The following is a 15590-nucleotide window of genomic DNA, read 5'->3' as shown; positions in this document are numbered from 1 at the left end:
CTTTAGAATACCTACAATAATAGTGCTTCATCCAGCTCCCTGGAGAACATACTCTGCTGCTTTTATTAGGAAGACTTCTCATTAAGCTTCAAGCCATTGCTCCACGTTGTCTTCCAATTAATTTGCCTCCTTCATGTGTATTACGTACTTCAAAAGTATTTATACGTGATGTCTTCTCCTTTCCCCCATTCAAAGTCTCTTCTAGAGCTTCATATATAAAGATTCCTTTATTAAACTGCTTTTCATTTAAAGAAAACATATTTACACCAACAAGTCATATCACACACAAAACAGCGAAGTTTTCACTTGTATTAGCCTGTTATACCAACGCTTGACAGCACTATCAAGCCAATTCACAAAGAGTGCATTTAACCATATCTGAAGTCACCCATACAACAGGTTTCCCTTTCCCTCAAGACAGACTTCAGTTGTCAAGACTGAATCATGTTCCATCTGGGCTAACTGGAGATTAAAGCAGATTAGTAATCCTATATTAACTCAGTTAGTTTGACTTTTACTTAATTGGGCACTGACAGCGTTGAACATCCGTTTCTGGAAAGCACTCTCTTCTGAGCATCAGTTTCTCCTACCCTCCTGGGACACTGTGTGCTGTTAATTATATGATTTAAATGTAGCAGTTTACATTTTCAGCTCCCTTTAATACTTAGCACTTACTACTATGCAATTTGCTCTGTAACTTGCCACTTGCACTTGATGCGTGTAGATACTCCGATTTCCATTTTTTAATGGTCTTAATAAAAGCATCAGTTGGTACCGTAACCCACAGAGTGACAGCAGAACAGAAGCTGTTTTTCTGAAGTGTGCAGATATAAACAGAAATTAACAGCAGCATATATTTTATTTCTTTTTCCCTTTAGAGGACTTTGCAAACAGGGCCGGATCTATCTGGTCTTTAGACAGACCTCTCACTGAGAAAAGCCTCGCAGCTCTTTCCTGTAAAGTGCCTCCACATTTCAGACCTAGAGCCATCAGTTCGAACTTCAGCATCTCTAATCCTAGCTCTTCCATCTCGGCAGCAGAGTTGAATGCCAGCAAATCTATTCGCGTAGGCTCCTGCAGAGAGAACATGCAATTAATTCATTGTTTTAATAGATTAACAATATGTTCTTCTTGGCTTATGCTCATTTGGTCTCCAACAAGAATTCATTTTACAGAAGACTACTACTCCAGGCTTATTTGGAAGTTACCCAAACACTTTCAAAGTGTGACAATATAGTTAAACATCTATGTACAGTAAGTGGGATATTTTCACAATTAAACTTGAATTCCAGTAACCTAAGACTCCTTTTTGTGATATACAGACAACTATATTTCTAAAGTTATCCTGCCAAAATACCATGGACCAAATTAGTGGTCAGGGTTTAACAGTCTGTTTATGAGAGAGGGCTGAACAAACTGGAAATAAAAACAAGTGACCTGTTATCTTCTTGTTCTTCGGAAGTAACAGAAAAATAATCGCATGAACACAGAATTCTTGAACACTTAACAGTTCAACACCTTATCCTTCAGTTGCACAGGCCATCCACTACCTAGGACACAAAGCTACAAGCCTTCTTCATTTGGAATATAGCCAAGATGAAATAGTCACCATGAGTAGCACGAAAGGGGGTGGGACAGCCTACTTTTCTATTTCAACCACCTTGAAGTTACAAGAACTGCAGACAAACTATTCTCTTTTTATGAGGTGTTTAGGGGAGAGTAAAGCTCTAGGAGTGCATCTTATCTTGACGCATAGCATAGCTGACACCAACCATGCCTTAAATGAAGAAAATCAGCATCTTCAACTTCTAGGAAGAGTCATATCAATGCAATTTATTAGTATCCACTGAACCGAATATGGAATTTGGGACAACTCTTACACCACTTATTAACAAGCACAGTGCCATCTATGAAGTGTCATGCTTGAGTTAACAAAAGGGACTCAATAATAAACGGTCCCAGTGATGGAAATGAGACAGCTCATTTGTTGGCCCAATAACCAGCAGTAAGTGTTTACTTAAGAACAGGGTCTGATTCTGTACAGTATCGCACATTGCCAAGCTACACATACAAAAAAAACAAAACCAAAACCCCCTCACTGTGTCTTAGCACCGAATGGAGCTGTTCTGAGGTCTTATTACTATCGTCACTACTTTCACAAAATGCAGCGGGCACCATCATAATATTTGCTACCTACAAGAATTTACTATGCCATTTGTGAAGTTTCCTGTTCCAAGAGGCGGGAACGCTGCAAATAATGAGGGAAAAGATAAAACACCGCTGTGTTGCAAATATCCAGTTTAAGATAGTTCCTACTGTCCACTCAAGCATATATTACAAAGTTTCAGTTAACTGAACTACACCTGTTAAAAACTCAAGTACATTTTGTGATGGGTTTTCCCTCATTCAATTTTGTTTGTTCACTTACTTGCCAATTGTCAAGATTCAGCTCTTTGGAATGAATGCGTCCAAACATATTACTACGACTAAGAAAGACTCTGCAGAAGTCAAAGGCTGAAAATCAAATTTTCATTGGCTAGAAAGCTAATCCAGGCCTCTCATGTAGCTGACAAAAATTCAACAAAGTAATTAATATACCTTGTCAGTGATGTGATACATAAGACTCTGAACTGCCCATCTATTAAGGAAATATGAGTAAGCAGGTTACTCCACTGTTGAGATAATGGATTCATTGTTTTCTTTAAATCTGCTCTTCCACCACTGTTTGGAAACTCAACCGTGGCACATCACATCCTTGCTCCCAGGAGCTGCTACTGTCTAAGAGACATACTGGAACCGAATCTTGTTGCTTGAATGAGAGCTGCAGTCTCAGTTATCTAAGGTGGTTTGTCCAAACACCACACTGAAGTGTTTATATAAGAGAAAACCGAGATAGATGAACTAGTCAATTGGCTTTTGTCTGCTCCAAACAAAAGCCCCAAGTGACTAACTTCTAACTTAGGTAACCTTCAAGGATGAATATTAAGGTCAACCTACACTTAAAGGTGATGTGACCAAACTTGATACAGTGAGCCGGAAAAATCTTTCATCCTACAAAGTAGAGTATATTTTCCAAGAGGAAGAACTTTTCAGACAAATGGGATGATCTCTGGCTACACTTGTGGGAAAAAGGAAAGACACTCATGAGGGGTGCCTAACCGCTTCAGGAAAGAGAGAGAATAGATAGCTGAGAGCAGTTAGACGTGGAGAGCCCTAGACATGCTAGGACTTGGCTATCTCAGAGATTAACATTCCCCCATGACCTATCACTCTAGTTACAATCTGAGGCATTACTGCTTTGGTTCCAGTGCTGAACTCATGGGGGTTTTGTGATAGGTGTCACTGGAGGACTCTCCCTGGAGTTAGTTTCCATTAGAGCTAGTACATGGCCACTTTTAGTCCATAGTGCAGGATGTATCTTTCACTGATCTTCCTCCTGTCCTAACCAGTGGTATTTTTCAGTTGAGTGAAGGTGATGGCTTCAGGATAAGACTGATGTGTATTGAAGATAATTAAGTGGCCTCAAGACACTAGTATAATGATCACTTAACATCACCTCACCAACAGATATATGGACCACATGATATTGAGGAAATATAGCCACTTAGGGAGCATTCTAGCTACCATCCCCTGCAGGAGCCCAGGCACACTGGCAGGTTTTTATGAACACTTCTGCTGAATGAATAGTCAGAACAAGGCAAACCAAAGTCCACTATACACATCCATATTCATCAGATCCAAGCCCCCTGTTCCCTGATGGCCCTCCTGGGACTCCTACCCCATCCAACCCCCCCGTCCCCTGACGGCTCTCCTGGGACCCCTGCCGCTGGCTGACCCCTGCCGCCCCATCCACCCCCCGCTTCCTGACTGCCCCCATTCCTCTGACGGCCCTGCCCCCTATCCACACCACCATCCCCCAACCACCACCCCAAACTCCCCTGCCCTCTATCCAACCCCCCCCAGCTGCCTAGAGCACCGGTGGCTGGCGGTGCTACAGCCGGGCTGCCCAGAGCGCCAGGACAGGCAGCCGTGCCGCCCGGCTGGAGCCAGCCCCGCCACCGCGCAGCTCAGAGCACTGGGTCAGGCCACGGCTCTGCAGCTGCGCTGCCCGGCAAGAGCTCAATGCCCTGCCGCCCAGAGCATTGCGCCGACAGCGCAGTGAGCTGAGGCTGCGGGGGAGGGGGAACAGCAGGGGAGAGGCCTCCTGGGCCAGAGGCTCAGGGGCCAGGCAGGAGGATCCCACAGGCCAGATGTGGCCCACGGGCCGTAGTTTTCCCACCTCTGATCTAGCATAACTAAGCCAATTGGTCTTAAAGTGGTTCATGCAGTAACTTGGGAATTGTTTTGAGCTGCTATAAGGAGCTATTTAGAGCCCAGAGTGAGCATTATTTAGAAATATGAATTACCATGAGAACCATCAAGGCAAGTTAATTTTTAGACCCAACTACTTTGGCCGTGTCCCTTTATGTCAGTTAGGTAGGTCATTCACTAACTGGATGATAGAAAAAGTGGTCCAAAGACAGATGATGGGCAGAGAGGAAAAAGAAGCATTAAGTCCATCTCTAGACATTCACATTTAGTACTGCTTACTGTGCTCTGCAACTGGTTTGTTTCCTGCTGAGTAGCTGAAACATTCTCTTGCTCCCCATCCTTCAGGGTCTTAGCTGCTTCATTTTTTTCATCAGCTGCTGGAGTTTCAGTCTGCCCACCTGCGGGCACCTTCTCTGGTAGATCTTTTCCAAGATCTTCTTGTTGTTCTTGTGATTTCTCAGTAGGATTGGAGGTTGAACTGCATCCAGTGGAATCCTCTGAGCTACTGGGCCACTCACTTGTGAGTTCAGTCTTTTCAACGTGGCTGCCAGTTGATTGCCAACTACCTTCTGCCATGCTAGGAGAATCATCTTCACTATCACCATCATCTGAGCTCTCGGGATCTGCCAGTCCTTCCACTCCCATCCTGTTACAAACAACACTGGTTAAAAAATTTTAATTAAAAAGGAGTTACTTTCTCCTTCACGTGCCCCAAAGAACTCACTGTACTAGCCTAGCAAAGGAGGACTAGACTGGATTGTCTCCAGACCAATTTAATTCCTGCACTCAAAAGGGTAGAAGTCACTGTTACTGTACATAACTCCAGGCACTCCATCAGGAGCCAGATATACTTTCTAAAGCACTCCTACTAAAGAATGAGCCAAATCTACTACTGCCAGATGGCAGACCTTTAGCCACATGAACATCTTTACTATGTCTAATCATTCTAGTTCATCATTTTAAACAATGGAATTCAAAAACTCATTTTGTTAAAAGAACAGAACAATTTATGATTCTCCCACTGTTTTCTCTACGAAAGATGAACAAACTGGAGTGAGAGAAGATTAAAGGGGTCAAAAAAAAGTCTTCAAGTTACATAAGGTAGGAAAGGTTGAGCCCAGTTTAATTATCCAGAATGACCACTGATGAGGGCAGGGCAGCAGGACGCACTGGGGCATGAAGCAGTGCAGTAACTCCTCACTTAATGTTGTAGTTATGTTCTTGAAAAATGCAATTTTAAGTGAAACGATGTTAAACAAATCCAATTTCCCCATAAGAATGAATGTAAATGCAGGGGAAGGGTTAGATTCCAGGGAAATTTTTTTCGCCAGACAAAAGACATTATATACATATACAGTATAAGTTTTAAACAATTTTAAACAAATAATGCAATACTGTACTCAGCAATGATGACTGTGAAACTTGGTTAAGGTGGAGTCAGAGGGTGAATCGTCCAGCTGCTCCTCTTGCTGTTCTTTCCAAAGTACCAGGGGTGCTCAACCTCCAGCTCTGCCCCAGGCCTGCCCCCACTCCACCCCCTTCCCCCAAGGCCCCACCCTGCCTCTTCCCACCCCTACTCTACCCCTGCCCCACCTCTTCCCACCCCTGCTCTCCCTTCTCCTCCCTCCCCCCCAGCACACCACATCTTCCCCCCTGAATGCTGGGACAGCTGATTGCTGCAGGCGGGAGGCACGGGGAGAGAGCGGGGAGTTGCTGATCCGCACGGCCACCAGCCGGTGGGAGATGCTGGGGGGGGTGGTGGAGGGGAGCTGCCAGCCCACCCTGGTTCCAAGCTCCCATGGCCAAACAACGTTACAAGCAAACATTGCACAACTTTAAATTAGTATGTTCTCTAATACATCAGCGACGTAACAATGAAAAAACATTAACCGGGACGACTTTAAGTGAGGAGTTACTGTACGAGGGAAAGACGAGAGGGGTCAAAGCTTCTTCAGATTAGATTTCCTTGGTGCCTGTAGAACGGCGGTAGCACTGTTCCTGGGAGTGCTCACTTTCAGCTGTCTGACTTTTACTGGTGATTAGTTAAAATGGTATTTTAAGTCTGTACCAGTGATACAAAAAGTAATCATTTCCCCTTGGTAATTATCTATTGCTTTTCTTATTCTTTAAGAAGCTTGTTCAAGCCATAATACTTACCAAAAACATTTCCTTTTCCCAAATTTAGCTCCACTCTTTTCTGACTCATTTGGGCGCTTCCGACAATCACTGGTTTCTGGAGACACCATCTTACTGGAAGAGGCCTGCATTCCTTCAAAGCAAAGTTAAAAGATTTATTCTACTCTATATTAGGTTGTTATGAGATTACCAAATCCATATAAGAAGATTTTAAAGCTCCAAGTAGCTGATCAAGGAGAACAAGGATGCTCTATGGTTCCAATTACTTTCCATAAGTACGTAAGATGTCTTTCTTTAGTATTCGTGGAAGGTGCTGGACTGAGAGCCCTGGAGAGTGAAGTCTTCCACATAAACTCAGAACAGGCATAATGTGGGCAGCAGCAGCAAAAGCTTCCCCACAGGAGAGTCAACCCTGTACCGGAGAGAGCACTTCTGAGGTGAAAAGGTATCTCGTGCCCCTGCTGAACCTCCCAACAGGGTAACAATCAATGGCTACACAAAGTAACTGCAAAGGACACTTGTGTAATCCAGATATTTTATTATAGTCTATTTCTAAACTCTCCATAAAATTTGTTAATCTATGATCTGTTTACTACAAAAAAGTTTACATATGATTCTTACTGCTGAGTTCCTATCACCATCTTCAGAGAGTTTTTGATGGCACTGCTATTTATGTGCCAGACTCACTAAAGATTCATATGCCTCTTCACGCTTTGTCTGTCGTTCCAGAGGACACGCTTCCATGCTGATCACACTTGTTAAAAAAAAAATGCATTAATTAAATTTGTGACTGAACTCCTTGGAGGGGAATTGTATGTCTCCTGCTCTGTTTTACCCTCATTTTGCCATATATTTCGTATTATAGCAGTGTCAGATGATGACCCAGCACATGTTAGTTTTAAGAACACTTTAACTGCAAATTAGACAAAATGCAGAGAAGATACCAATGTGAAATTTCTAAAGATAGCTACAGCACTCAACCCAAGATTTAAGAATCTGAAGTGCCTTCCAAAATCTGAGAGGGACGAGGTGTGGAGCATGCTTTCAGATGTCTTAAAAGAGCAACACTCTGATGCGGAAACTACAGAACCCAATCCATCAAAAAAGAAAATCAACCTTCTGCTGGTGGCATCTGATTCAGATTATGAAAATTGACATGCATTGGTCCGCCCTACTTTGGATCGTTATCTAGCAGAACCAGTCATCAGCATGGATGCATGTCCCCTGGAATGGTGGTTGAAGCAACAAGGGACATATGAATCTTTAGCACATCTGGCATGTAAACATCTTGTGATGCCAGCTACAACAGTGCCATGCACACACCTGTTCTCCCTTTCAGGTGACATTGTAAACAAGAAACGGGCAGCATTACCTTCTGCAAATGTAAACAAACATGTTTATCTGAGCAATTGGCTGAACAAGAAGTAGGACTGATTGGACTTGTAGGTTCTAAAGTTTTACATTGTTTTATTTTTGAATGCAGGTTTTTTGTACATAATTCTACATTTGTAAGTTCAACTTTCATGATAAAGAGTCTGCATTACAGTACTTGTATGAGGTGAACTGAAAAATACTATTTCTTTTGTTTTTTTAGTGTAAATTATTTTACTAAAAAATAAAGTGAGCACTGTACACTTTGTATTTTGTGTTGTGACTGAAATCAATATATTTGAAAATGTAGAAAACATCCAAAAATATTTAAATAAATGGTATTCTATTATTGTTTAACAGTGCGATTAATCGCACGATTAATATTTTTTATCACTTGACAGCCCTAATTAGAAGTCAAATTTGGTCTATTTCACCCAGATGAAATAGTGGAATGTAGCCTGAAATATTTAAGGTCAGTAACAATTTCTCAAATAGTGTTAATTCAAACAGCCATATTTTAATAAGATATGATTGAAAACAGTCCTATGTTGACTGATAACAGTTATTTTAAGGAGTCATTCCAAGTACTCAGTAGTACCTTTAAGAACTGAATCCTCTAGCCGCTCAGCCATCTCGTGACACTGTTGCTGGTAGTCTGGATTAGTGAAAAAGTGCTTTGGTTCTGCAAGTTTACGCTGCAGCCTTTCTAGGCGTCTTTGTTCTTTTTCTGCTTCTCGCTCTGCTTGCTGCTTCACCCACTCAGCCATTCTGCAGAGAAAAAAGGGTCCAAAAAATAGGAACCATTCAGTCATTTTAATCTAACAATGATTATTGCTCTGCAGTTACTGAACACTTTCACCCACTGATGGGGACAGAAAAAGGAAGAGGATAGGAAATAAGTGAGTTAGTCACAAAAAAAAAGATGCACCCTGCAGCAACACATGGAAATTTCACTACTGGAGGGAGGAAGGTTTATTTATGCAAGACAGATTAATGATGGGCTCCAAAGTTGCGTGAATATCACTGGTCTGCAGCTACATGGTTGTGTGCTTTGAGGATCCTATAATTTTTCTTTTGTGTGAGAACACTATTCTATCCCTGAGAAACACTGACAATAGGTACAGACAAACATCTCACAAACACATTGCAGTATGGTCACCTTTAATTTGCACTAATTTGTATACTCTTCAAGCAGACAGTAGACTCCTGCTAGCTTCTATCCATATTGTGTTAAGGGTTTCAAAGAGCTAAAAGCTCCTTCTAATATCCATAAAGTTTCATTATTCTGACCATAAAAGCCTCTTGTTTGACCTCTTCTAACAATGAAAGATAGGTCATTGTATTTTATAATGATATTTCTGATAAAGTAAATGCCTCACGCTTTTTCGTGGTTAACGTCTCGTAGTCTCCTTCCACTAAGATCTCGGCAAGCCTCTCGATTCGTTGTCTTTTCAATTTGAGCGCCAAGTGCTCGGAGCATAGATCCAAAACCTGAAAGTTACCAGAAATCAGCTACAAAGCTGCGAGACGGAGATCTACAGGACCATAACAATTTTTAAAAATAGCTATTCACCCTCTTCCCCACACACCAGTAATAAAGATCAAGGTAATGAGACATAATATACTACAGAAAAAAAAAATCTTGTTTCTTCACCAGTGGTGAAGAAAGAGATACTGAAAGTTTAGCTACTTGCTTTCTCTCAGAATAACTGAGGCCAAAGATGAGCTGTAAATATTTAATAGATACAATGTGATAAATTATATTATTGAGCTGAATGTCTCAAACACCAAGTCAAAGAGGGGCATTCAAGGTATAACTAAGCTTAAACCATCTTTTAATTTTAGCTCTCTTGAAGTCATGCCAGCTGAATTCCTGAGCTACTGATATCCCTTGAATCTGTATTCCTGATACCACAGGCTACTGGAGTCCTCTAGCACAGTGGTTCTCAATCTTTTCCATATTGGGACCACTTGAGCCTCCCCTCCCATCTATCCAGGATCTCCCAATGGGACCATTGTCAGGACTCCCATATATTGAGGACACCTGCACAGGGGCTGGGAAAGTGATTTTTGCAGGCTATAGCCTGGATTTTGCAGAGTGCCAACAAAAATTAATTGCCCAAGAGCGGTAGTCACATAAGGCAACGTGGTCTGGTGGAGACCCAGTAATGTTAGTGTTCTACTTGCACCTCTGCCACTGACTTGTTCTTGTCACTTCACTTAACTTCTGTCTCAATCTCACCCCCTCACGAGTTACGGATAATACTTACCTAACTACCGTGAAGAAACAGTGAGGATTAATGTCAGTGCAGAGCTTTAAAGTACTACCTAAGTGCCATTTATTACACTATTCTTTAACTAAAAGTTGAACAAAACTGTACTAGAATCCTTGAAGACCCTTACAGCAGCCTTGAAAAAATGCCATGGAAATTTACCAAGCCAGACACCCACCCACTGAACAAGAGAGTCACCTAGTCACTCCCTTATTAAAACAAACTACTGCCATAGGTGAATAAAATTTTGCAAAGCTGATTCCAAGCAGACACTTGTGAGGAAGTTGCTTATTACAGGTTTCACTGGATTTTATATTCTAAAGAGTATAGAGAGCTATTTTCTAAACCTGGGCCCAATTCTGCTCCTACTGAAGTCAATGGCAACGCTCCCAAGTCCTATCATAAACATTTCAGTTTCTCTGTGACGGTCTGATTTTGAGCCCAAAGGGGCCATTAAGCAGGTCTTCAGAGGCTCAGACCTGTATAGGCTCAGGCTTGTGACAGAGTGCCTTGCTTTACCCCACATTTTTATTTTAAAACCCAAACAGAAGAACTTGACAAGGCCAACGGTACGATTTTGAAAAATACTATTTAGTTGACTTGGTCCAGCAGGACTCCAATGGCAACTGTGACATCATAGAATGATGCATGCTGGATTGCCACAGTAGAGTAGAAGCTGGCAGGCATGACACTGGGTGTTTGCAAGTTATAAACAGATACTAGCAGCCAGTTGTCTTCAGGGGGATTAAAAAGAGTCACAGAAGCAGTATTTACTTTCATTCTGCCTAATTCTATAAACAAGATGTAGCAAGCTGGACCGGAATTCTAAAGGAAGCCCCCTTGATTTCTGTGGCCTGAAGATAGGAAATGATGGGGAACTTTACTGAACATTTTAAAAGGAATGCATTTACCTACCAAATATGAAAATATAATTAGTCCAGTAACCTGCTTACCTTTGTTATTAAATTCAGTTTTATAATGTGCCTACATTGCAGTGTTTCAGAGGGGTGCATATCTTTATACTGATGATACAGAATATATTTAATGCAGTTATTGAGCAGGAAATGGGTTGTTCTGGCATCTGAGCAGTAGGCAGCTGGGTCTTTTGAAACTTAAACGGCTGAGAGGCAATTTGAGTTTCTGTGATAAACACATTATAGCTGAATCTTTCACTGATAATTGCTTTAGCAGAAACAGTTTATTCTGACATTTAAATGGCCAAGTTTAGGTTTCACAGGTACAATTTCAGATTGTCTGCACTGCAGACACAGGAAACCAACACTGCATCAGTTACACTCACTTCACATTTTTATGATCATAAAGGTTAGAATTTTTTTTTTTTAAATGAAAGCTTGAGTTATGGCACAGGACTGCATGGCAAGTGGTAGATTCTGTGATGAGCTTTATGGCCATAAAATCTTAGAATGAAGGGGTTCTGGCTATCAAGGACTTTTCTGACTCACAAGTTTATTGTAGAATAAAATAAGCTAAGAACCTCCATAGGTCATGGTTTAGAGTAAACTTTTCAAAAACAGCAAAGTGACTGAGGAGCCTAATTCCTGTTGATTTTAACTGAAATTTAGTTTCTCAAATCCCTTAGGAGCCTTTGAAATTTTACCCCTAGATTTGAATATATTAAAAATTTGACAATCCCCCATGCAGCATCAGCAACTGACCTCCTTTTCCACCACAAAGTCTTGGCTCCAGACTATAAACAACTCCATCCTGTAGCAAGTCTTCAGTATTAACCAGTCGCCCATTACATTTCACATAGAAACTGTCCTCAGGAATGCCCTAGAAACAATAACATTCAGTCTATAAAAACGGATTTTGATCAGTCTGAGTAATCCATTTTAAAACAATAGAAGGAGAATAGGCTTTTTGCCTCCTTTTTAATAAGAAATTAAAAACAAAGCAGAAGCTTTCTAAGACCCCCCCCAATCATTCACTGAATATGTATAATCTTAAAAATTACAAATACATTTTTAAATCAAGTTATGGGTAACTCATTTGATGAGCTGGAATCAAAGTACAGTCTCTCATTCCTGATTTACACAGCCTGCAAATAGGGGTGAGGAAGGAATCTTTCCTCCCCTCCTCCCATTTCTAACATTGTACACTCAGGTATGTGCTACATTATGGAGTTACCTTTTTCTTAAGCTACTGGGCTCTGCTGGTGGGAAGATTATTATCATGATTTATTGATGACAGGTATATTTTCCAATTCAAGTTTTTAGTGAAGGTTAAAGGTGCTTACAGAGTAGTTTACATTCACCTACAAATGGATTCCACTGTTAAAATGCACTTTATATCACTTATTGGAGGTGCTTAACTTTGTATTAGTCAAAAAATAAAATAAGCACCTCCTCTTCCTCCACTCCTCTAGGGCAATCAGAGGAAAGAAAGAAGATACCCACAACCCCAGGATGTCAAAGTTTGTCTAGTGCGTTGTCAACTCCTCCAGTAATTGTAGGAAGATGAGATCAGACATTCCTGGCTCCCTGCATGGCAAGTGGGCAGAGCATGTCTGATGCAGCTGGACAGAAAGAGTGAAATATTTCACTGCTGTCACCTGCAGATGTTGGGAGTGCAAGCCTTGCTGTTCTCCCTAAGGCTGTGAAGGCAGAAGAGGTTACAAAACTGGATTTTTTTTAAAAGGTAGACTTTGGCTATTGCAGACCATCATTTGTAATTGAGAAAAATAATGTTCTTATATTTACAGCACCAGATGCGGACTCAGGAGATCTGGGCTCAGTTCCTTACTCTGCCACAGATTTCCTGTGTGACTTTAGAATCATAGAAAATCAGGGTTGGAAGGACCTCAGGAGGTCATCTAGTCCAACCCCCTGCTCAAAAGCAGGACCAATCCCCAATTAAATCATCCCAGCCAGGGCTTTGTCAAGCCTGACCTTAAAAACTTCTAAGGAAGGAGATTCTACCACCTCCCTAGGCAACGCATTCCCATGTTTCACCACCCTCCTAGTGAAAAAGTTTTTCCTAATATCCAACCTAAACCTCCCCCACTGCAACTTGAGACCATTACTCCTTGTCCTGTCCTCTTCCATCACTGAGAATAGTCTAGAACCATCCTCTCTGGAACCACTTCTCAGGTAGTTGAAAGCAGCTATCAAATCCCCCCTCATTCTTCTCTTCTGCAGACTAAACAATCCCAGTTCCCTCAGCCTCTCCTCATAAGTCATGTGTTCCAGACCCCTAATAGGCACACCACATAATATCTCTTGTGTCTCAGGTCCTCATCTTTCCCTCATCTCTCTTGCTATTTAGATTGCATGCTCTTAAGAGAAAGAGGATTGCTCTTATTATGCATTTGTACAATACCTGGCACAAAGGGGCATCAATCTCAGCTGGGGCCTCTAACTGTCACTGCAATAAGATATTGTTTTATACATATTAAGAAAAACATAGTAATCAACAGAATCCTACTAGAGATTTTAAGGAATCAGTATCTCATTTATTTGCCAAGACCCAAAACCAGGGTCTCCTCTATTATAGTTTAAGTATCAGTGACATCCTGAAACTGCTCAAGAAGCTGCAGGTATGGGCACTGTTGATATTTCAGTGATCGCCTCAACTACTGAAGATTTAGAGGGGGAGCGACAGGTCTTCAAGCTCACATCTTTGCTGGTAAAGAGATTTTCTAATTTGTCCAGTAAAAGCAAACGCTCCAGTAGCGGGACACTAGAACCTAGTCATAGAACATCAGGGTTGGAAGGGACCTTGGGAGGTCATCTAGTCCAACCCCCTGCTCAAAGCAGGACCAATCCCCAACTAAACCATCCCAGCCAGGGCTTTGTCAAGCCTGACCTTAGTCCACACAGGGGCAGGTTTTGTAGCGAAGAGAATGATTCACGAGCAGGCCCAAGACACCAAGCAGGGGCAGCACCCAGGTTCTGAGGGCAACAGTGGAAACTTAGGGACCAGATCAACATCACCTTCTTCTTCCTCCTCCTCCTCTTCCTCCCTCCCTCGGGGGCTCCCCTCCCCCGAGAGCAGAGGCACCCCCAATACGGGCAGGGCCGCCCCCAGCTGCGCTCCCGCTCCTACCTGTGCGCGGCAGCGAATGCGGAGCCAGTCCCGCACCGAGCCGCCCCCGGGGGGCAGCGGCACGAGCTGCGCTCGAGAAGCGCCCGGGTCCCGCACCAGCAGCGCCATCTTCCCCCGCTCAGCAGCCCCGGCCTAGCCGCGAGAGGAAGCGCCGCAGGGCAGGCAGTGGGCACGGCGCATGCTGATGACGCAGGAAGCCAACCCGGAAGCTGGGCAGCCGTCACGTGGCTGGCAGGGGCCCCGCCCGTGGGTCGCAGCGGGAGGGGCAGGTCTGGAGAAGACCGATAAAGAAGGGCGGGGCCGCCGGGGCGGAGCTGCGGGGTGACCACAAGAGGTCGGTTGCCTGCCAGTCCGTCTCCCTCCCTCCCGGTCGCCTCGTCCTGGGCCAGAGCAGCAGAGAAGGGCGCAGCACCAGGAGCTGCTGTCCCTGCTTTACTCCGTCTGCAGCCTTTGCAATAACTACAAGGCAGCCGCCTTAGTCGGACTGTGATCTTCCCCCCCAGGCCATCCTGTGAACTGGGAGCTTTTTCTTCTCGCGGCTGGTGTATTTTTGAAGCCACGCGGGATATGTACCTACAAAACGATCAGTACACCACCAAAAATTTAGTGCAACCCCCACACTATCTGTAATCTCCAATGTGTCCTTGCCTTACTAGCTAGGTGCTTAGGCCAACTTTTTCAGGCTTTGAATCCTAAAATTAGGCATTCAAACCAAAACTTTGCAACATAAATACATGCTTAAAACTCCAAGTGACTGATGTAGGTACCTAAATATGGATTTAGGAGAAGACTTTCAAAAGACCCTATGGGGTTAAGGAGCAAAAAATGCCAATGGGATTTGTGCTCCCAGATCAGTCAGGTGTTTTTGAAAATGTCCCCCTTAATTACTTGAGTTTGGGCACACACAGTTGAAGGTTTGGGCCTGAATATTTAGGCAAAAGCAAAGATATCTGTAGGTAACAGAGAATACAGTGCATTTTCCAGGCAGTGGTCCTGTAAACTTCACATTTTAAAAGACTATACAGTATGCACGTGTATGAAAGTCAGTGCAAGTTTTATTAGGGCCCTGATATTTGGGAGATAGATATTTTTATTTATGTATATTGCAGAAGCAACCCCCAATATGTAAGTTATTATTCAAACCTTTTTATGAGACAATCCCTTCCCTAAAGAGCTCACAATCAAAAAATCAACATCTAGCATGGAGGCCACATGCTTCCACATTAGAAAAATTAGGCCACATAATTCTCCACCAGTGTAACTCCATTTGTTGGAGTCACGGTGGAGGCTGGAGTGAAGAAAGGACTCTGCTGCCAACTCTCATTTTTTCATGAGTCTTGCAATATTGAGTATTTTACTTGAAGCCTCAGATTCTAGAATTGTGATTATGTCAGATTCTCAGCTTTTACTAAAAAAGTAAGTTTCTACTACACC

The 15590-nt window shown here is 42.7% G+C and overlaps 1 protein-coding gene across 2 annotated transcripts; it reads right to left on the bottom strand.

The window, feature by feature from the left end:
- Positions 1-208: 208 nt before the first annotated feature.
- Positions 209-14334, bottom strand: SDE2 (SDE2 telomere maintenance homolog). 2 transcript variants are annotated; one of them, XM_084625251.1, is made up of 7 exons: positions 14157-14332; positions 11768-11885; positions 9198-9309; positions 8417-8586; positions 6469-6580; positions 4591-4957; positions 209-1074 (listed from the first exon to the last, which is right to left on the bottom strand). In XM_084625251.1, exons 1-7 carry the CDS (start codon positions 14262-14264, stop codon positions 859-861), a joined length of 1203 nt encoding a protein of 400 aa, XP_084481377.1. In that variant the 5' UTR covers positions 14265-14332; the 3' UTR covers positions 209-858. The 2 variants fall into 2 exon arrangements, with proteins under 2 accessions (XP_084481377.1, XP_084481378.1); XM_084625252.1 differs by having other exon boundaries at positions 841-1074; positions 4575-4957; positions 14157-14334.
- Positions 14335-15590: the final 1256 nt, after the last annotated feature.

This window comes from Lepidochelys olivacea, assembly GCF_965140295.1.
Source record: "Lepidochelys olivacea isolate rLepOli2 genome assembly, chromosome: 3".
Classification (NCBI taxonomy): domain Eukaryota; kingdom Metazoa; phylum Chordata; order Testudines; family Cheloniidae; genus Lepidochelys; species Lepidochelys olivacea.
This window is presented reverse-complemented; position numbering and strand designations above follow the sequence as displayed.

What these genes read in the sequence shown, in the direction of transcription:
- SDE2 (XM_084625251.1), bottom strand. Translation starts at nt 14,264, where the DNA reads ATGGCGCTGCTGGTGCGGGACCCGGGCGCTTCTCGAGCGCAGCTCGTG. An exon ending in ACTTTGTGGTGGAAAAGGAG is followed by an intron (nt 9,310 to 11,767) that starts GTCAGTTGCTGA and finishes GGTAACTTTCAG; the next exon opens with GTTTTGGATCTATGCTCCGA. An exon ending in GACGTTAACCACGAAAAAGC is followed by an intron (nt 8,587 to 9,197) that starts GTGAGGCATTTA and finishes TTTTCTCTGCAG; the next exon opens with AATGGCTGAGTGGGTGAAGC.